General features: G+C 37.7%; 5 protein-coding genes and 1 pseudogene across 8 annotated transcripts; 3 read left to right on the top strand and 3 right to left on the bottom strand.

Moving 5' to 3' along the window:
- On the top strand, positions 441-2,441 carry LOC104758709 (persulfide dioxygenase ETHE1 homolog, mitochondrial-like). The gene is made up of 8 exons (XM_010481629.2): positions 441-738; positions 1,024-1,152; positions 1,247-1,354; positions 1,436-1,570; positions 1,683-1,724; positions 1,821-1,880; positions 1,975-2,053; positions 2,129-2,441. The coding sequence occupies exons 1-8, from the start codon at positions 493-495 to the stop codon at positions 2,218-2,220; spliced, it is 891 nt and encodes a 296-aa protein (XP_010479931.1). The 5' UTR covers positions 441-492; the 3' UTR covers positions 2,221-2,441.
- LOC104758708 (mitogen-activated protein kinase kinase kinase YODA) lies at positions 2,989-6,885 on the bottom strand. 4 transcript variants are annotated; one of them, XM_010481626.2, is made up of 11 exons: positions 6,305-6,885; positions 5,836-6,162; positions 5,181-5,268; positions 4,997-5,059; positions 4,705-4,865; positions 4,543-4,618; positions 4,330-4,389; positions 4,110-4,217; positions 3,790-4,023; positions 3,624-3,706; positions 2,989-3,550 (listed from the first exon to the last, which is right to left on the bottom strand). In XM_010481626.2, the coding sequence occupies exons 1-11, from the start codon at positions 6,673-6,675 to the stop codon at positions 3,298-3,300; spliced, it is 1,824 nt and encodes a 607-aa protein (XP_010479928.1). In that variant the 5' UTR covers positions 6,676-6,885; the 3' UTR covers positions 2,989-3,297. The 4 variants fall into 4 exon arrangements, with proteins under 4 accessions (XP_010479928.1, XP_010479926.1, XP_010479930.1 ...); XM_010481624.2 differs by having other exon boundaries at positions 2,989-3,553; positions 6,305-6,883; XM_010481628.2 differs by having other exon boundaries at positions 5,836-6,159; positions 6,305-6,883.
- Positions 8,145-9,820, top strand: LOC104758707 (60S ribosomal protein L18a-like protein). Its single transcript, XM_010481623.2, has 4 exons — positions 8,145-8,463; positions 8,774-8,849; positions 8,947-9,061; positions 9,146-9,820. Exons 1-4 carry the CDS (start codon positions 8,256-8,258, stop codon positions 9,206-9,208), a joined length of 462 nt encoding a protein of 153 aa, XP_010479925.1. The 5' UTR covers positions 8,145-8,255; the 3' UTR covers positions 9,209-9,820.
- LOC104760018 (trichohyalin-like) lies at positions 9,862-12,564 on the top strand. The gene is made up of 3 exons (XM_010482871.1): positions 9,862-9,876; positions 9,958-12,108; positions 12,352-12,564. The coding sequence occupies exons 1-3, from the start codon at positions 9,862-9,864 to the stop codon at positions 12,562-12,564; spliced, it is 2,379 nt and encodes a 792-aa protein (XP_010481173.1).
- LOC104760017 lies at positions 13,285-14,449 on the bottom strand (annotated as a pseudogene).
- LOC104760016 (putative F-box protein At1g53550) lies at positions 14,876-15,925 on the bottom strand. Its single transcript, XM_010482870.1, has one exon. It carries the CDS (start codon positions 15,923-15,925, stop codon positions 14,876-14,878), a length of 1,050 nt encoding a protein of 349 aa, XP_010481172.1.

Below are 19,572 nucleotides of genomic sequence, written 5' to 3'. Positions count from 1 at the left end.
TTTTAAGTTTTATATTCATATACATATTTATAAATGTTCATATGTTATTAATTTAAATTAAATAAATGTATTTTTAACTAATTTTGGTTTATAATTTATTACTTTTATTTATTCTAACATATGTTTTACATAATTTTGTATATAATATCATATATATAACATTTTTTAATGTAAACGCCTAAACCGCCTAAACCGCCTAAAAACGTTTAAACTCCGACTAGTCGTTCTAGGTTTTAGGCGCTGGGTCACCGTCCACATATCGCCTAGCGCTTTATTGAACATTGATTACAACAGACAAGACAGAGAATCTCCGATAACTTTTTTTTTTTTGTTGTTCTGTTGTTCAGATGAATTACTTTTTTTAATCTTATCTGATAAAAAAAAAAATCAGTTGTGATCCATCGTTGGTCCCACCCAACAACGTATGTTCCGAGAAGAGGGGTGTTGACATAGACGCACATCACTTACGTTGCGTCTTTGATATTATAAACAATGGTGATGACACATTTTTCACGTCTCCGACAACTTCCTCTACTTCTCCAACCCAAATCTCTCATTACTTCTAGGTCTCGTCTCCTCCGTCCTCCTCCAACATTTCTCCGATCAGTGGTGATGGGTTCTTCTTCTTCATCCTCCTCCTCCTCCTCGAAGCTTCTCTTTCGCCAACTCTTTGAGAAAGAATCTTCCACCTTTACTTATCTTCTCGCCGACGTTTCTCATCCTGATAAGCCTGCTTTGGTATGTTTTCCTTTCCAAAGATTTGATTTTTCCAAATGGGTTTTGGGTTTTTTCGGTGTTTCGTGTCTCATCCTTCCAAAGATTTGATGCATGATGAATGTGATCAGATTGTTTTGTTGGGATCAATTGGTATTTGAATCATTTAGTTTTGGTTGTTGGATTTATCCAGATTAGTAGTGTATCAAGAGTGTGATTGAATTGGAATTGAAAAAGATCACCACTTTTGAATGTTCTTTGTTTGTCTGATTTTGTTGAATTGATGTTGTGTTATGTGATGATGAGCAGTTGATTGATCCGGTGGACAAGACTGTTGATAGAGATTTGAAGCTGATAGATGAGTTAGGATTAAAGCTTATCTATGCTATGAACACTCATGTTCATGCTGATCATGTCACTGGAACTGGACTTCTTAAGGTCTGCTGTTTCTCTTTATTGTGTTTACATTTCCCTGCTTTTGGTTTAAATCTGAAGTTTTAGTCATCTCTCTTTGTTTTGATTTTACACACAGACAAAGCTCCCGGGTGTGAAGTCAGTCATTTCGAAAGCAAGTGGTTCCAAAGCAGATATGTTTCTCGAACACGGTGACAAAGTATCTATCGGTGATATATACCTTGAGGTATGAAACCAAAGTTTGAAACCCTTGAGAGAAACTATAAAAGTCCAGAGAGTAGTAATCAAATTTTTAACTTTGTGGTAGGCTCGTGCTACACCTGGACATACTGCAGGATGTGTTACATATGTGACTGGAGAAGAGGCTGACCAGCCCCAACCAAGAATGGCTTTTACCGGTGATGCTGTACTCATCCGGGGTTGTGGAAGGACTGACTTTCAGGTACAATAAATAGAGGAAATTTTGTTATGAGGAACCAAAAACAGCAATGTGGATGCAAAAGATTATTTTTTTTGTAATGGGACATTGGTCTAACCTTACTATGCTATTGCAGGGAGGAAGCTCGGATCAGCTCTATGAGTCTGTACACTCTCAGGCAAGTGTTTTCAAACTTTCTTATGACTCCACAGGTAAAGCTCGGATCAGCTCTATGACTTTTATATAAAACGGCTTTTGTTGATGTTTGTACCAGATATTTACATTGCCAAAAGACACATTGATCTATCCAGCTCACGACTACAAAGGTTTCGAGGTAATGCTCTATGCAAATTTATTCACATTGGCTTGTTTAATGAAAATGCAATTCATCCACACAATTGCTTATACATCTTTCTGTTAATATTCAGGTAAGTACAGTTGGAGAAGAGATGCAACACAACCCACGTTTAACTAAAGATAAAGAAACATTCAAATCTATTATGTCAAGTAAGTCTTTTCCACTTGGTAGTATACTCAAGTATTTCCTCAGCTCATACATAACCGCGATTTTGGCTCTCACAGATCTGAATCTGGCGTATCCAAAGATGATTGATGTTGCAGTACCAGCAAATATGGTATGTGGACTACAAGATGTGCCTTCTCAAGTCAACTAAAACGCTACTCAGTTTGTTACTCTCTTTCGTCTATTCCTTCATTCTATATTTACCAGAAGCCAATAAAACTCTTGACAGTAGTTTGTTCAGGAGTGTGTGTTTGTCACGTAATTTTATCTTCATTATACAAAACTTGCTTCCGGTTAAGATAAGATTGTGTAAATTAGATTGAACATATGGAATTTGCTATGAAGATGAAGACAGTATTTGCGTGTTCAACTTTTGTTTGGTTTGCTGATTTGATTTGTCTAACTACTTCAATTAACATAATCTAAATGAGCTTTTCTAACAACTCATCCATGTTCTGCTGCTACGTGTCGATAACTGCTAAAAACCCTTAATCATATTAAACAATGACTCAGCATGAGAGAGACGAGCTTGCTATCTTTCTCAGTGGGATCTTTAGATTAGTTTGTCCATGGATGTGTTGGTCCAATGAGACTTGCTTCCGTGTTAAGATAAGATAATAAGAAAACTTGTGTAAATTAGATTGAACATGTGGAATTTGTTATGGATAAGACAGTACTTGCCTGTTGATTGATGTGTCAACTACTTCTCAATCAACATGAGCTTTTAAATCCGATGAAACAATGACTCAGCGTTAGATAGAGATGAACTTACCATCTCTTTCATAGTGGGAACTTGAAATTCGACAAACTCCTCAACTATGTTCAAACCTAAACTACTCATGTTTTAACAGAAAATAAACATGATTAATTCAAATTAATGACTTTTTTTTTTCTTTCTGAAAAGTATATTCACACTGTAAGTTGAAAACAAATGGTTGAATTATCATCTTTTTTATAAACAACACAACTTACTATCTTTACTTCTCACTCTATAAACTTTGTATTCATTTCGTGTTTCTCTTTACACCTCTCTTTCCCCCTAATTTCTCCTTCTTGTTCCAAAAATCTCCACTTCTAGTAGATACCCCAACACACACAACTATGGTATCATAACTTCGCATTTCCCAGGGTCTAGAGAAGGAGAAGGCCAAAACCAGGGGGAGACACTGTGTTTTATACATGTTCCTTGGGCCTTGTTTATGGTATTTGACTCCCAGGCTCTCGATCTTTACACCAGTCTTGATCTCAAGGGTGTATTCGGTGTTTGACCCCTGAAACTAGATGGTTCTATCATTGTGTCTTTCTTCATCCTGAAAGGGCTTGAAGCAAACTCTGCTAGGTTGTACCCACTGTCGAGCCCAGGAAATGCGTAAGACGGATGAGGAGGTGACAGGAAACAACTTTTGTATGCTGGCCCAAGTTGGCGTAAAGGACTTGAACATGGAGATACTGGCAATGATGTGATGGCTCTTACGTTTTCTCTGCTGCAACAACCAAATACGAGATTAGTTGACACGAACAAGCATCAAATAGATTGAGCTACAAACCCTTTACCTCGGACTCTTTATAGCTCTAGACAATGGCTGTCTTTGGTAATTATCATGGCTCAGTCTCCCTGGATAGGATTCCCTTGTAGGCTGCTCAAGAAGAAAGTCAAGTTTTAACTTGTGATGGTAGGAAATTAAATTGATTAAGCTCAACATATGCATTATACACATACCAGTGAGAAGCTTCCATCAAAGGAGCGTGGGGCGGCATCTTTCGGCATGCTAATATTAGCCACTCTTGTTGTGTGTACACGTAGAAAAGGGTGGTCTAGAAGCTGAGAAGCTGTAGGACGTACTGATGGATTTCGTTGCAGACAAAGCCTTATAAAATTCTTTGCATCATTTGAAAGGTGCTCAGGTATTTCTGGGGTGTCTTTGCTGTTTCCGATTTTGAAAATCGCAGCAACCTGGTAAGAATATTTAGAAAAAAAAGTTCAGAATAATAAAAAGAAGAGTGCACAAAAGATTATGCCCAATCTTCAGTATCATATACCCCTTCAAACTGGCTCCAAGGTGGCTTTGATGTTGCCATTTCGAGAATAGTACAACCCAAACTCCAGACATCGACTGCATGAGTGTAGCCATTTTGACTCATCACAACCTGGGAAAGAACGAAAGCATGATGTGATTATCTCTCAGCGGCAACGACATAATGCCTTTCCACACCATTTGCCAGAGAAAAGTTAAAGTTAAGAATAGTGGAACTACAGTACCTCGGGTGCCATCCAGTAAGGACTCCCTTTGAAAGAAAGCATAGTAGAAAACGCTGTTACCTGTTGCAAAAATAAATGGCTATTAGAGCTTCTGTAAGCATAAATTTCAAGAACTACATAATATAAAGGAGATAAAACAATTGATATCTTCTGTTGCCCATCGATGACGTTCTATATTCATATTTTGGTTATGGAGTACATAGATATACTTACATGTTTGGCCATCCCAAAGTCTGCCAACTTGATTTCACCATTCGGATCCACTAATATATTTGCTCCTTTGATGTCCCTATTAGAACAGAATCACTCTTTATTAACGTCCAAGAAGGGACAAAATTGAATTCCATTCAACCTTTAAGATGTCATTTTGAATACCTATGTACTGTATTTCGTCCATGTAGATAGGCAAGCCCCGCGAGAATCTGCCGCGTGTAGTTTTGGATAACAGGTTCAGTGAAAGAACCATACTCCTTAAGTAGTTTATGGATTGAACCACCGGACATATACTCCAAGTAGACGGACAAGGTTTCTTCACTCTACAAGCATAACAATGTCCAGGCCAGGCTTCAATATAGGTTTCTATATAACAACAATATTAAGCTGCCCAAACTCAACAAAGCATTATATGATCTCTTCTTTCCTGAAGCTCACAAATATTGACACATACCAGTTCACTTCCGTAATACTGGACAATATTCGGATGACAAAGCTGGCTAAGCAAATTTATCTCCTGCAAATAGAATAGTGTGGTTAGAGGTGTGAAAAATAGTAGAGTATTTCACAATTTCGTTAAATAAGCTACAAGTAATCAGATTTTGACATATACAAAAGATGAGGCGAACTAGACAAACCTGATTTAGTTGCTTCAGACATTCTTTTGACGTTTGGTCGTCAGAAATCACCTTGACCTCTTTAATAGCACACATCTTTCCTTTCTCACTGTAAGATTGGCGAAAACATTATGCGATGGAAACAACCAATTTAAAAAGGAGGACGCTACAAAGTTATAATGTAAGGAGCTGGCCTAATAGAAACTTTTGCTTTCTATTGCCTTTATCTCGATAGCAGGTGAAGTTAACCTAAAATTTTTGATCGAGAAATGCAGACATGAACCATCAGACAACATAACTCAACAGCATATCACAGGTAAAACCCTCGCAGGAGCCATAACATATACGGATGTACTCAAGCCCATCACATGTAACATCATCTCTGGATACTTGTTTAAGAGAGCTACTAACCTAGATATCAATAGTAATGGCCTCCGGATCCACAAGATGCAAATATAGTTTCCACCTACGGAGAAAGCTAGCATCAAACGCCCTATCTATCTGAACATCGCACATTACATGATCTAGAGAAGTGGGAAGGTTTTGCTTAAAACCAAGGTTAGCTAACTAACTCCAGTCACCTAGAAATTAAACCAACTCGCTCACTTGATAAGATTTCTGAAACTATTGACATTTCTTTAAGCGAATCAGAGTAGAAAAAATCTGAGTCTCTCACCTGTTGAACCCTTGATAGACTTGGCCAAAGGTGCCACTCCCCAAAAATTTCCCTTTTTTCCACTTGGAAAACCCCGAAGGAGATGGCGTCTCGTAACCTCCTCCAATCCTGGAACCATGAACAGCAGAAGGGCTTGTAGGAGAAGTAGGAGGTCGAGGCAAAGGGTGACACTCAGAGGAGGAGGACCTTCCATCATCATTCCTCCCTGTAGAAGAAGACTCTAGACTCACAACTCCAGCCAATCGCTGATGCAACGGAGACGTAGGCCTAGCAGTTACTAGCTTTGGAGAAACTCTCTCGTTCAATTTCACATCACAATGACCTCTGCTATATATCCAAACAGCAATAAAAACGTAATCTTTAATTGCTTTAAGAGGTTCTTGATCCGTACAAGCAATCCAATGGAGTTAGTTAAGATCACTATGTCCTAAATAAAGAAAGGGGGAAGAAGAAAAAAAAAAAAGCAAACCTAGAGACAACAAGTTGACTCTGATCTTCAGCTGATCCAGAGGAGCTAACGCTAGAAACAGAGGTAGATCCAGAAGTGGATCCACTCACATGATCTTGATGGATGGAAACAGGAGAGAGAAGAGGACGTGGTAAAGGATGACCTCTCTTCTCTGTAGAATCAGAGTCGAAACCAGAGAAGGCAGAAGAAGAAGAAGCTCCGTTGGCGAATTCACGACTGCAACGAGGTGTAGCAGCACGAGTGGGAGTGAGAGGAGGATCAACAACAACAACAACACCACAGCTTTTGATATCTCTGTCTGTGGAGATTCCTCTGCTATTGTTGTTGTTGTTGTTGTTCTTGCAGGACTTTCTTCCCCACCAAGTAGGCATATCACCAAAAGGAATCTGAATTTGAAAAAGGTGAGATTTTTAACGGAATCAATCGAAGATGAAAATTAGGGCATGAAGATAGAGGAGGATACGGAAGATGATGAAGAAGAAGATTTCATCGGCAAAGAAGAGAGAGAGAGAGAGTGGACAGCTAAGCACGAAAGGGTAGTTGGAGAAAGAGAGACACACAAGTTGGGACCTTTTTCACTTATTGTATTTATCTTTCTCTCTTCTCGCCGTCGGATAATAAAACCAAACCTGCTCTGCTCTGCTCTGGTAACTTTTGCTTCAAATTTCAGATATTTTTTTCGTTTTTTAAAAATAAAAATGTAATTTTGTTTTCAAACTTCAAATTTCAGAATGTTTTGTTTTGTTTTCGTATAAAAATGTAATTTTGCGATTGGCCAGCCTTTGCAACATATTTGGATGGAATCAAGACAAATCAAGAAGAGTTTTCTTCTTTCTCTATATTTCTATTTCTCGAAATGCAAATGTTAAAGCGGTTAAAAAAAATAATAATAATAAATTAGTTTTGGTTTGTGCAAAATTATAGCATAAGCTGCTTGTTAATTTTGCTATGTAATTCAAGAAGATGATGAGATAGAGTTAGCTTTAAAGCTTATCTATGTTTTGAACACTCACTGGAACTGGACTTCATAAGGTCTGTGGCCATACTACCGAGTCTGTAAACTCACAGGCAAGTGTTTCACACTCCAAATGCAAAGAAAGTGACTCATACCATTCAAAGATTCAATATAAAATGCTATTCTTTTTTTACCAGATATATCTACATTGCCAAAAAGACACATTGGTCTATCCAGCTCATGACTACAAATGTTTTGCGGTTACACAAAACGCATAATTCACATTAGCTTTTTGAATGTCCCACATAGGACAGGATGGATAGTAAAGTAATGCTTTATAAAATCTAAGGGCACCCCCACATCATGACCATTCATCCCCACGATACTAGCGTTACATCTTTGTGTAAAAACAATTAGGCACGTATTGCTGGAGAAGAGATGCAACACAATTTATCCACGTCTAGCTAAAGATAAATAAATTAACATTCAAATTCATTATGTCAAGTAAACATCAGTTCATCATAATAACCTAGATCCTGACTTGCGTATACAAAGATGATTGATGTTGCAGTACCAGAACAGATATGATATGTGAGTTACAAGATCATTATAACTCTACACAATTTATTTCTCTTTTCCACTCATCCTTCCCTTCTATATTTTATTAGAAGCCAGTTTGTTTGTCCAATATGATGATGTTGCATTCGATAAGATCATTAGAAGATTGTGTAAACTAGATTGAACATGTTACATGTGGGATATATTTGTTATGAAGATGATGAAGACAGTAATTGCGTGTTCAACTTTTGTTTGGTTTTGCTGATTGATGTGTCAACTACTTCAATTAACAATTAGCATAATCTAAATGAGGCTTTTTTCTAACAACAACCAGTCGTCCATGTGTCTGCAGCCTCGTGTCTAATTTGCTACAACCTTAAATCTGATTAAACAAACAATAATGAGATAGAGAGAGGATAAAGAATTTGACACGAGAGAATGAGCAAAGAAAAAGACAAAAACAGAGGAGCTTCTCCTTCATCTTACGGCACGTTTCAAGGTGTCCCTACTTATCCTCCTCCGCCGTATCCTCATCCTCCGTCGCATCATCCGGTCACTGGATTTCCTCTGTCGTCTCCACCTCCCGGAGCAGCTCATCACGACATTTCCGTTCATCAATACATCCAAGAACATCAAACCGTTCCTGGTAAGTAACGATCTCATATATTCAAGAGGAGATGAAAAGATTAAATTTTGTTTCATCTTTCGTCAACCCTTTTCGATAGTATCTCCATAGTTACTGAAAGGTTACTAAACATGAGACTGAGACTGTACCTGAGCTTTTGATACAAAATCAGATCTCTATAGTAAAAGTTACTTCTCATTGACAAGAGTTGTAAGATTCTTTAATATGGTATCAAAGTTTATTTCTTCCAGTAAGCAATCTTAATTTTCTAAAAAGCTCTCTCTCTGTTCAGAAAGCTTTAAAAGCAGCAAATGTGTAACTAAATTTGCAGGGTACCCTGTTTCTGAAGGAAGACCTGCAAGAGAAAATCATCTTCCTTGTTGTGGTCTTGGCCTCGGTTGGTTCTTGTAAGTTTTTTTTTTTTGTTTTCTAAGCAGTCTCAAATTAGCTAGACTTGGTTTCAACACATTTTGTCTGAAAAAGCTCAAGTTTCTTTCTGTTAAGGTTCATCATTGGTTTTCTCCTTGGTGCAATCCCATGGTACATAGGCGTATTCATTCTAGTGTGTGCTAGGATCGATCCGCGAGAGAAACCAGGATACATAGCTTGTTCCATCGCAGTGAGTCTTTCACACTAAAAGATTACTGCGTTTAATACATTAATCTTTAACTTGATTCAGGTGTTTAACACTTTACTTTCACAGTCTGTTGTTGCTACAGTTGCCATAGTTCTTGGTGTCATGGGTGGAAGAGGAGCCTGGTCGTGAAGTGTCGAAATTAAAACATTGTTCATCAAGTATCGGAGAAACTGTCTTTGTTTGTTGTTGTTATTAATAGTAGTGATTTATATGTGTGTGTGTATGATGTAATGTATCAAAATTGAGCTGTGTTTTCAACAGTTGTTTTTGTTGGAATCTCATCATTGATTAATCCTGCACAAGAGAATCAGATATGAGAAAGTGAAGTTAGAAGAAGAAGACAAGGAAGAGTAAATGAAGAATCGTAAGTAGAAGAAGAAGAGAAGAAGAAGAATGTGTTTTGTCGTAGGAGAAAAAAGAAGAAAGAAGAAAAAGGATCAATGGGCCATGATGTTGTATTCAGGCCTAACTAGTTGAGTGGGTTTGTTTTGTGAAACTAAGAGAACAATTATTGCTTAAGTAGGTTAAAAGGTAGAAGTAGTATAAATATGCTTTGTAATGGATCTGGACAAATTAAGGAGAATGAGAGGTTAAGCAAGTGGCTTACCAAAATCCTTCATGGTATCAGAGCTCCAAGGTCTTGGTGGCCTGGACGTTTGAAGAATCTGCACAAGAAACAAAGGAAAGTCAGAGGAAGCTGGTTCGTTTGAACACAGTAGAAGAAAACAAAGAAAGCAAAAATCAGGTACAAATCTGAGATTTAAACTTGTTGTTGGGTGAAAATGCAGAATCAACAAGTAATTTCGGTGTTTGACGGGAAGAAATTTAACTTGTGGGTTATAAAGACCAGAGTTCTACTTAAGTCTAGAGGGTTGTAGAAAGTAGTAATTGAAGGAATCCAAGATGAGCATAAAAAGAATACAAATTGGGAGGAGTTAAAAGAGAAAGATCAGGCAGCCTTACAGTTGTTGTGTAGTGCTGTCTCAGAAGAAATTCTTAGTGATTATTTGTTTGATACTAAGACCTCAAAGGATGCATGGGACGTGTTAAAGCTGAGATTCGAAGAAGATTCAAAAGGGTCAGTGACACAAGCTGCAAAGACAAATAATCAACAAGAAAGTTCATTCACTGGCACACATGATCAAGATGAAATTGATAAAGATATTTGGGTGATAGATAGTAGAGCTACAAGTCACATGGTCAATGACAAAAGCTGGTTCACTGAATTAGGCACTAATACAAGAGCCTGGTTAAATCTGGGAAGTGGTGAGATAGTTCAGACACAAGGAAAAGGTACTGTCTCTGTAATAACAGAATCGGGAAAGAGGAACATGAAGGATGTCCTTCTAGTACCTAGTCTAACTCACAACTACCTAAGCGTGCAACACATGATGGAAAATGGTTGCAAAGTCATGTTCAAAGAGCTAAGTTGTATAATTACGAATCAAGAAGGAAAACAGATACTGGAAGCTCCTATGTCTGATGGATGGTATTGCATTAAGTTCGAGAAACCAAAAGAAGAAGGGCACAAAGAGCAGAAAAAGATAACAAGACCTGAAGTTGTTGATAAAGGCTGTGAAGATGCTGAATCTGTAAAACTGCAAAAGAAAGAAAAAGAACAGTCACTAAGGTGTGTGACTGTGGGACTAAATGATCTTACAGAGAATCATGAAACTCAAGGAAATGATACGCATAAGCAGAAGACTGGCAATGAAACAAAGAAGCAAGAAGTCATGAATGACTTACTAAAATGCACTTATGAGGGAGAATCAGCCAATATGCCACAAAAGAAACATCAACCTTTGATGGAAGACTGCCTGAAACCAAAATTCATAAATCAACAAGTTTTCAATCCAAGCGAAGGTTTTGAAAAGAAGGTCTACAAACTTGTTGGTCATCAAACCAAGAGGGAGAAGTCTGAGATAAAAGGATACATCCATGATGAAGCCAAGGTTAGAACAGAGAAAAGTTTAGTCACTATCAAGAGAGAAACTGAGCTTATTGATGGAAAATGTGATGACACAAGTCAGAGAATTGAGAAGCTCAAGACGGGGGTTAAAGAAGATACCAAACAGAGAGACAAAAGCTTAGCTAAGAAGGAACAATGGTTTTTTGAAGATGCAGCTGATATGGGCGTAAAGAAAGGTAATGAGAAACAAGAGGCAGATGTGGGGAAGGCTCACGAAACTGCAAGGCAAGAGAACAACAATGGTTCTCAGAATCGAACAAAGTCAATGAATACAAGAGTCGCAGAGAATCATAAACAAATTGAAGAAAAAGAGGTCGAGTTACCGTTGAGAGTAGAGGAGAAAACAGACTTTAGCAAGAGTGAGAATCAATACTTTGATCCAACCAAATGCCTATCGCATAAGACTGTTCAGAGAGGAGAGATTCAACGATCAGACCAAATCAAGCAAAACCAGAATGAAAGCAAGAAAGAGGTAAGGAATTTACCTTTATTGATTGAGTTGAAAAGCATCGAGAGAGAGCTCGGAGATAAGAATTCTACACAAAACAATCTGCAAGAAAAAGACCCTGAGAAATCAGTTGAGGTTGAAGAGAGACAGAGGGAAGGTATTAAGTGCAAGAGGGAGATTGAGATAAGGAAACTATCTTGGTGGGATGAGCAGAAAATCATAGAGAAAGAGATTGACATGAATCTCGCACGAAAGCACCTGCACAAAAGGGAGGTTCAAGTCTTAGCTGAGATTGATATAAATCAGAGACAAATCGACATGGGAATCAAACAAGAGGAACGGTTGATTTCGAAAGAAAATGGAGAAGATATGAAGAGAAAACAGATTGAAGAGAAAGTTAGAAAGAAGAATCAAGAGGGAGATCAATTCCTTAAGAACAAGAGGATGAGTGAGAGGAAGATAAAGAACTCACACGCATGGGGCAAGCTGGATTTCGTCAAAGAGGAAATTAAAGACATAAACTTCGCACAAAAGAACCTGTATAAGAAGAAGTGTCAAAAATCAGCTGTGATGGAAGAGAGACAGCAGAAATTTAAGAAGAAACACATGCTAGTGAAATCTAGAAAGAAGAACAAAGAAAAATCCGAGATTAAAAAGAACAAGAAAATGAGGGAGAAGAAGAAAAATAATTTACTTGTGTGTAATGATTTGAACTATCTTGGAGAAGAGACTGATGGTCGGATTCATGCTCCTGGGTATATGCAGAGGAAGAAGCCCCATGGTTCTGTCAAGGTTGATGAAGAAGAAGAGAAATCTGAGATGAATAACAAATTTAAGAAAAAGATGGTTTTGCAGGAACTGAGAGGATCTACAGAATTTGGAATGATGAGGGAGCTAGTGATGTTACCAGCAAGGATAACAAATATTGTGAAACAAAGTTGTTCATGGAGCAAAAGGTTCTTTGGAGAAGTACAAGGTGAAAAAGGGATCAAATCCCTGGATTGGAATTTGGGAATTTTGGGGATTAATCAAAAGATGAGAGAGGGAGTGTTGGAATCTCATCATTGATTAATCCTGCACAAGAGAATCAGATATGAGAAAGTGAAGTTAGAAGAAGAAGACAAGGAAGAGTAAATGAAGAATCGTAAGTAGAAAAAGAAGAGAAGAAGAAGAATGTGTTTTGTCGTAGGAGAAAAAAGAAGAAAGAAGAAAAAGGACCAATGGGCCATGATGTTGTATTCAGGCTCAACTAGTTGAGTGGGTTTGTTTTGTGAAACTAAGAGAACAATTATTGCTTAAGTAGGTTAAAAGGTAGAAGTAGTATAAATATGCTTTGTAATGGATCTGGAGAAATTAAGGAGAATGAGAGGTTAAGCAAGTGGCTTACCAAAATCCTTCAGTTTTGACTTGAAAAAAGATTTGAAAAGATCTTTATCATGGGGACAAATGAATCTCATATTGACTTTTCAGACTTAAACTTTTGGTTAGGCAGAGGATTGAAATAAAGTTAGGATTTATGTTTTACTCTGCAGAGTTAGTTCAGAGTCAAAATATTATCAAATTTAGATCCCTCGAGCAAGTTGTCAACCAATTTAAGGCAGAACAGGAACTAGCTCATTGAGTGTTTTCCTCTACTTCTGATAGGAAAAAAAAAGAACAAAGAAAAACGAAACAGAGAAATACTAATAACTTGGAAATACACAACAGAAAAAAAATAGAGACAAAAGATAGATAATGTGATAAGTTCTGTCTGAGAGGGAGTACAAACACTTACATAAGCGTCAAATCCTATACGTAATTTGGAAATGCGTGAACCCTACACCCACTATGCAAAATCGGAACTTCAATGTTCACTCTTGTGACAATGTTGGTCTCGAGATTGTAGTACAGAAAGAAGAAAGGATCTTGTGAGGAGTTTGGGTATAACACAATTTCACAACTACTAATCATTCCAGCAGGGCCTCCATAACTTAGTTCATTCGGATATGGAAGCCTTTGGTAGATACGCTTTGACCATTCATGTTTCTTGGCATCCTCCAAAACCCACAACTCAAAAGTATGAGGGCGACTATCATAATCACAAGCACCTAATTTACCCTTGTAGTCGATCAATCTAAACGTGGAAGATCTCCATACTTGTTCCATGTCTTGATCAAAGTTAGTAAAACTAAAAGTCTCAGACCTAAGCGATGGCGCTGCAAGGGATTGTACCCTTCAGGAACCCTGCTTGATAATACAAAACACCATTGATGCATATCGTATTATCATCGCGATAGCCATAAGGATAATGGATTTTGAAACATTGGATATTTCTCCATAAGAGATTTTTATTTTCAGCCCCTAATGTGAGAACTTGATACTCACTGGATAAGAATGTGTATGAGTCACGAAACCAAACGATACGCAATATCTTGAACTCTTTGTCGATTGGATCATACCCAAAAGCAAAATTAGAATATCTTACATGTTCCTTAATCCACACTGACTTAATCTCATCCATTCTCTGTCTGGGCAAGGCTAAAACCTGTCCTGTGATGGGGTTAGAAATCACCGCCACTGCTCAAGGGTTCTTTCGATAATGTTTACGACAGACCAATCCGCCAACCGGAGGACGACATATACTGAAATTTAAACCACGTGTCCTGTGATGAAGGGTGGCTACAAGAGACGTGTTATCATCCGGATTGTGAGGCTGAGGTGAAGAGTAGACGAACAACTCTCTTTCATATTCGATGGTGAAAAGGATCCGCGGTGGAGCCTGGGACTTGATCGGGAACAAGATGTTGTTGTTATGACGGCGAATTATGGACGACCAGAGCTTGGATACGCAACGACATTGAGCTAAAGACTCCAACGGCAATCTCGAAAATATATTACTAATGACAAGATCAACAGGAATCAGACCAAAGTATTCTGTTTCTTCTCCGGAGATTGAAGACATCCGTTGATTCATGGTGGATGGATTAAGGGGCACGCTAGGTTTCGTGGCTCTCTGGCTTGCTTTATTACTTTCCATAAGTTAGGGGTTTTCTTAAGGCCCAATATTATTTTCTTGGCGGCTCCATACACTCCTTCATTGTGGCCCACTTGTAAACGATTAACCAATTTTAAATTTACAAACAAAAAAATTACTTAAGAGCGAGCAATTCCATAACTCGATGATCATATATTTCTTCTCGTTTTCATGAAGATTAGGCCACCAAAGAGGCAGAACACAGGAACTCAACTGTGTGTTTCCTCTTATTTGGAAAACAAAAATGGAAAACCCATGTTTTGTAACTAAAAACAGAGAAATAATAAATCCAAAAGACACGCAAGAAAAGAAGAAGAAAGACAGAAATTGTGATATATCAAGTACTATTTGAGAAGAAGTAAACATTTACATAAGTTTCATATCCTCAACAAAGTTTGGAAATACGTTAATCCTCTGCCCACGAAACTTTTCAATTAGTGGAACTTCAACTTTAACCCCTGTGAGAATGTTGGTCTCGAGGTTGTAGTACAAAATGAAGAAGGGATCTAGTCCTGGGAAGCTTGTGTATAACAGAATTTCGCAACTACCAGTCATTCCAGCAATGCCTACACGATTAGCTCTATTCTGTACGACAGTCAACCACGGATGATTTATGACTCTGTGAACACGCTTTGACCATTTACATCTCTTGTCATCCTCCAAAACCCACACCTCCAGAAGATTGTCGCCAAACTCAAAACTACAAACACCTAGTTTACCCTTGTAGTCGATCAAAGTGAAAGTGAATAATCTCATCCGTTCTTCCATGTCTTCATCAATCTTGGCAAAACTAAATTTCTCAGACCTAACATCAAAGCAAAGGATGGCACGTTTGCCCTTATAGATCTCTACAGGATAGTACAAAACACCATCGATGCATATCGCATCACCGTTTAAAGAAAAATGAATTTTGCAACGTTGGATCTTTCTTCTCCACACGAGATTTTTATTTCCAGACCCTAACGTGAGAACTTGATAATCATCGGACAAGTTATGTGAGCCACAACTACTACTACGCAACCAGGTGATACACAATACCTTGAACTGTTTCTCTATTGGATCATACCCAAAAGAATATTTTGCTTTATCGAATAGCCACTCTGACTTAGCACCCTCCTCCAAACTCAGGTTGGGCAACTTTAAAGACTCTCCTGTGATGGGGTTAACGATCATGTATCCTTTATACTCGATGGTGAAAAGGATCCGCGGTGGAGCAGTGGACTTGATCGGGAACAACTGGTTGTAATTTGGAAAGCGAATTCGGGACGACCAAAGCTTCGATACGCAACGACATTGACCTAAAGACTTCACCGGCAATCTTGACAAGATATTACTGATGAAGATATCAAAAGGGATCCGACCAAAGTAATCTGTTTCTTCTCCAGAGGTTGAAGAATAACGGATCCGTCGATTCATGGTGGATTAAAGCGCACGCTAGGTTTTGGGGCTCAGCTCGAGTATGTGCTTTAGACCTACCGATCGGCAAAATAAATTTTGGGATTTCGGTTAGACGAGCTGAAACCGAACGGTTATTCAGTTTTGTTCTCTCATTCCATCTTCTTCTTCCACATCTGCTTCTGTGTGTGTCTGAAGAAGAAGAATTCGGCCGCTGCTTCTGTCTGTGTTCGAAGAAGAACGCGGATCGGCCACTGCGTTTGAAGATACCAAAATAGAAAACCTAAGTTGTTTTAATGTCTTTTGAAAACGTGGACTTTTTTCTTTCATTTAATTAGTAAGCCCAATATTTGTTTTACGGGCCATACTTTTTACTTTTTACAGAAACACCAATTTTGTTGTAATTGAATCTCTCTCTCACCAGTTCCGTGTTTATGTAACTAAAGATAGTAACACTAAAAAAAAAAAGACTGAAGATAGATAATGCATGTGATTACTTCTGTTTGGGTCTTGGGAGATAGATAATGCTTTGACCATGTATGCTCCTCCGCATCCTCTAAAACCCACAACTCAAAAAGACTAAGGTAATTATCATAATCACAAGCACCTAACTTACCCTTGTAGTCGATCAAAGCAAACCATAGTAGCTTTTTATCAATGTTAGTAAAACTGAATTTCTCACACCTAACATCAAAGCAAACCATAGTATATTTTCCGTTACTGAGCCTTGCTGTATAGTACAAAACACCACTGATCCATATACCATCACATTCTAGAGGGTAATGAAGTGTGCAACACTGGATCTTTCGCCATGAAAGATTTCCAGTCCCTAATGTCAGAACGTGATACTCACCAAACGACTCTTGTATGCCGCAATGCAACCAGGTAATACGCAATACCTTGAACTGTTCACCGGTTGGAATCATACCCAAAATAATATTTTACTCTTCCGTTATTCCTCTCTGATTTCCATATCCTTCCATTCTCAATTTGGGTAAGGTTAAAGACTCTCCTGTCATGGGATTAAAAACACTCGCAAATGTACAAATCCCTTCAGAATGTTGACTACAGACAAGTCCACGGACAGGGCGACAGAATTTAGGGGAGTTTTTAACACAAGTCCTCCTCTGACGAAAGGTGGCTACAACAGACAAGTCACTCGTCGGATTGTGAGGCTGTGGTGAAGTATTGAATAACAACTCTGTTTCATCTTTGTAGATGAAAAGAAACCGCGGAGCCGGGGACTTGATTCGGAACAGCTGGTTGTAATTTGAACGGGGAATTATGGATGACCACAGCTTTGATACGCAACGACACTTTCCTATAAACTTTAGAGACAATCTTGACAAGATATTGATAACGATATCAACAGGGATCGGGTCAAAGCGTTCTATATCTCTTGTAGAGCTTGAAGACGACCCTTTATTGCACCTGGTTTGCCGCGTACGTTTACTCATCATGATGGATGAAACCCTAGATTAATTTTTTTTTTTTGGGGAGAAAGTGTCCGATAGTTGATTTGCTTCCTTAAATAACACAAAAGCAAATATAGGATCATGGATTCGACAAAACAGTAACATGGAACTAGGCCCAGTTCTTGAGTTTAATGGATTCGATTCGGTTTCTCTCGATAATTCGTTAATTTATGTGAAAACGATCCTTTTAGTAATACTTCCATCGAATAGTGTTTTAAATTAACTAAATCGATTTAATGTTTCACCAAATTGTTTTTTGTTTTCTTGGTATGAATTTTGACAACATGTTTGTATAACAATATGACAACATGATTGAGCATTGATCGGATCAGGAGGAAATCAATCACCAATGTTAAATAAGCAGAATGCTACGTACGGAGTCCAAATCTTGTAATCTTATTAGAACATTAGCATTGACATAGGCTTGCACAACAAATCAAGCATCCATTACCAAAGAGCCAACCTAGTTTTGTTACATATTTCGTATTAACAACTCTGTTTTTTTTTGGTCAACAGTATTAACAACTCTGTTCTAAGATCAGAAAATCCATAAAAGACAACAAAGTATAGGGCAGAATCACTGATCTTAGACATGACGATATGTAAACATATTGAGAGAGTGCGGAGCTACATTGGATATAAATCTTGGCCGGGTGAAATTGGGAACTAGCATATCACAAACAATCGTTAAAGAAAAAAACAGTATCTAATTTGTATTCCATTTCATAATTCAACCAATGATGTATATTGACCATTTATGTTCCTTGGCATCCTCTAAAACTCACAACTTAACAAAAAGAATTATTATTACAGTAATAAATATTACAATAACAAGCACCTACCTTACCCCTTGTTATCGATCAGACTAAAAGTGAAAGGCTGTGATATCGTTGTTGCCATGTCTTATTGATCAATGCCAGTAAAGCCTAACATGAAAGCAAACAATCATATGTTTTTTGTGATTGATCTTTGCTGGATAATACCAAACACCATTGATATATGCATATCACAATCCCACTATCCAAGTAAGTAATACACAATACCTTAACTCAAAGCAAACAATCAATGGTGGATATGATGAGGAGAAAGATGTTCTTTTGGGTTTGATTCAACCCACAAACAGTTTAAGGTATTGGCGTATATATTAAGGTTGGTTGTCGATTTGATCAAACCCAAAAGAACATCTTTCTCCTCGGTTTATTCTCTCTGACTGCATCCCCTCCACTCTCACTCAGTTTGGGTAAAGGTTAAAGACTCTCCTGTGATATGGGGATTAGTTAAGAGACAAACCTATTAGTAATTCTTACATCGAAAAGTTAAATCAAAATAAGTCGTCTTCATGATAATCTCACAACATGTTTGTAAAACAGTTTCATTGATTACCAAATACAATTTTTGAAAATTTGACCGGTTAAGGAATCAATCACCAATGTCAAACAAGCAAGATGCTACGTAGTCCAAATATTCTAACTCCTTTTGTCATCTAGAATAATATTATTACCACTGAAATATCCATAACACAGAAGGCTTGCACTACCAAAAAACAACCCAATATAGTTAGGTTATATATATTTTGGAACAAGATCTCTGGTCTCTACTTCTAAGATAAAAGAAAATTCGTAAACAACGAACAAAATATAGGGCAGAATCTATGATTTCAGACATGACCAAAAGAAACATGTAAAAAATCATCGATCGAGAGATAGAGACTGCTCCATTACATCGAATTTAAATTTTGGCCGGGTGAAATTGGGAACTAGCATATGATGCAAGAACCCATTTGGATCGGCCGTAACACACAATAACATAAATAAGAAAAAACAAACAATAAAAATAAGGTTTGGTTCTTGATCAACGAAACGTGAGATCTTCTCATCCGATTTGCAATAATGAAGATTACTTGCAAGAGGGGATCGAGAAAAGATCATTGGGTTTTATTATGCCTCAAAGTCACTTTGTATTTAACCCTTTTTTTTTGGTAAGCACTTTATATTTAACCCTAATGGCGGCGATGTTTATAATATAAGCGCAAGAAGAAGAAGACCTTCAGTGTTTTGAATTATCTATTCTACCCTTCGGCCTATTTTTTTTTTTTAACCTATATTCGTATTCTGTGATTAGGTTATCCTTGGAGACTTGCTGCTTAAGTTTTCTCATGATGAATTATAACCCTAGATTTTGGATCTGTGATCA

This window comes from Camelina sativa, chromosome 17 (genome assembly GCF_000633955.1).
Source record: "Camelina sativa cultivar DH55 chromosome 17, Cs, whole genome shotgun sequence".
Lineage (NCBI taxonomy): Eukaryota > Viridiplantae > Streptophyta > Magnoliopsida > Brassicales > Brassicaceae > Camelina > Camelina sativa.
The sequence above is the reverse complement of the archived record's forward strand: the minus strand, read 5'-3'. Positions and strand labels throughout refer to the sequence as shown.

Excerpts from the sequence above, each read along its gene's own strand:
- LOC104758709 (XM_010481629.2), top strand. The coding sequence starts at position 493 with ATGGTGATGACACATTTTTCACGTCTCCGACAACTTCCTCTACTTCTC. Across the intron at positions 1,355-1,435 it reads TCGGTGATATATACCTTGAG|GCTCGTGCTACACCTGGACA; the intron begins GTATGAAACCAA and ends ACTTTGTGGTAG. Across the intron at positions 1,571-1,682 it reads GTGGAAGGACTGACTTTCAG|GGAGGAAGCTCGGATCAGCT; the intron begins GTACAATAAATA and ends ATGCTATTGCAG.
- LOC104758708 (XM_010481624.2), bottom strand. The coding sequence starts at position 6,675 with ATGCCTACTTGGTGGGGAAGAAAGTCCTGCAAGAACAACAACAACAAC. Across the intron at positions 5,269-5,835 it reads GTCTATCAAGGGTTCAACAG|TGAGAAAGGAAAGATGTGTG; the intron begins GTGAGAGACTCA and ends CCAATCTTACAG. Across the intron at positions 5,060-5,180 it reads GTCTGAAGCAACTAAATCAG|GAGATAAATTTGCTTAGCCA; the intron begins GTTTGTCTAGTT and ends TTCTATTTGCAG.
- LOC104758707 (XM_010481623.2), top strand. The coding sequence starts at position 8,256 with ATGAGCAAAGAAAAAGACAAAAACAGAGGAGCTTCTCCTTCATCTTAC. Across the intron at positions 8,464-8,773 it reads AGAACATCAAACCGTTCCTG|GGTACCCTGTTTCTGAAGGA; the intron begins GTAAGTAACGAT and ends CTAAATTTGCAG. Across the intron at positions 8,850-8,946 it reads CTTGGCCTCGGTTGGTTCTT|GTTCATCATTGGTTTTCTCC; the intron begins GTAAGTTTTTTT and ends CTTTCTGTTAAG.
- LOC104760018 (XM_010482871.1), top strand. Across the intron at positions 12,109-12,351 it reads TTAAGAAGAAACACATGCTA|GAACTGAGAGGATCTACAGA; the intron begins GTGAAATCTAGA and ends ATGGTTTTGCAG.
- LOC104760016 (XM_010482870.1), bottom strand. The coding sequence starts at position 15,925 with ATGAATCGACGGATCCGTTATTCTTCAACCTCTGGAGAAGAAACAGAT.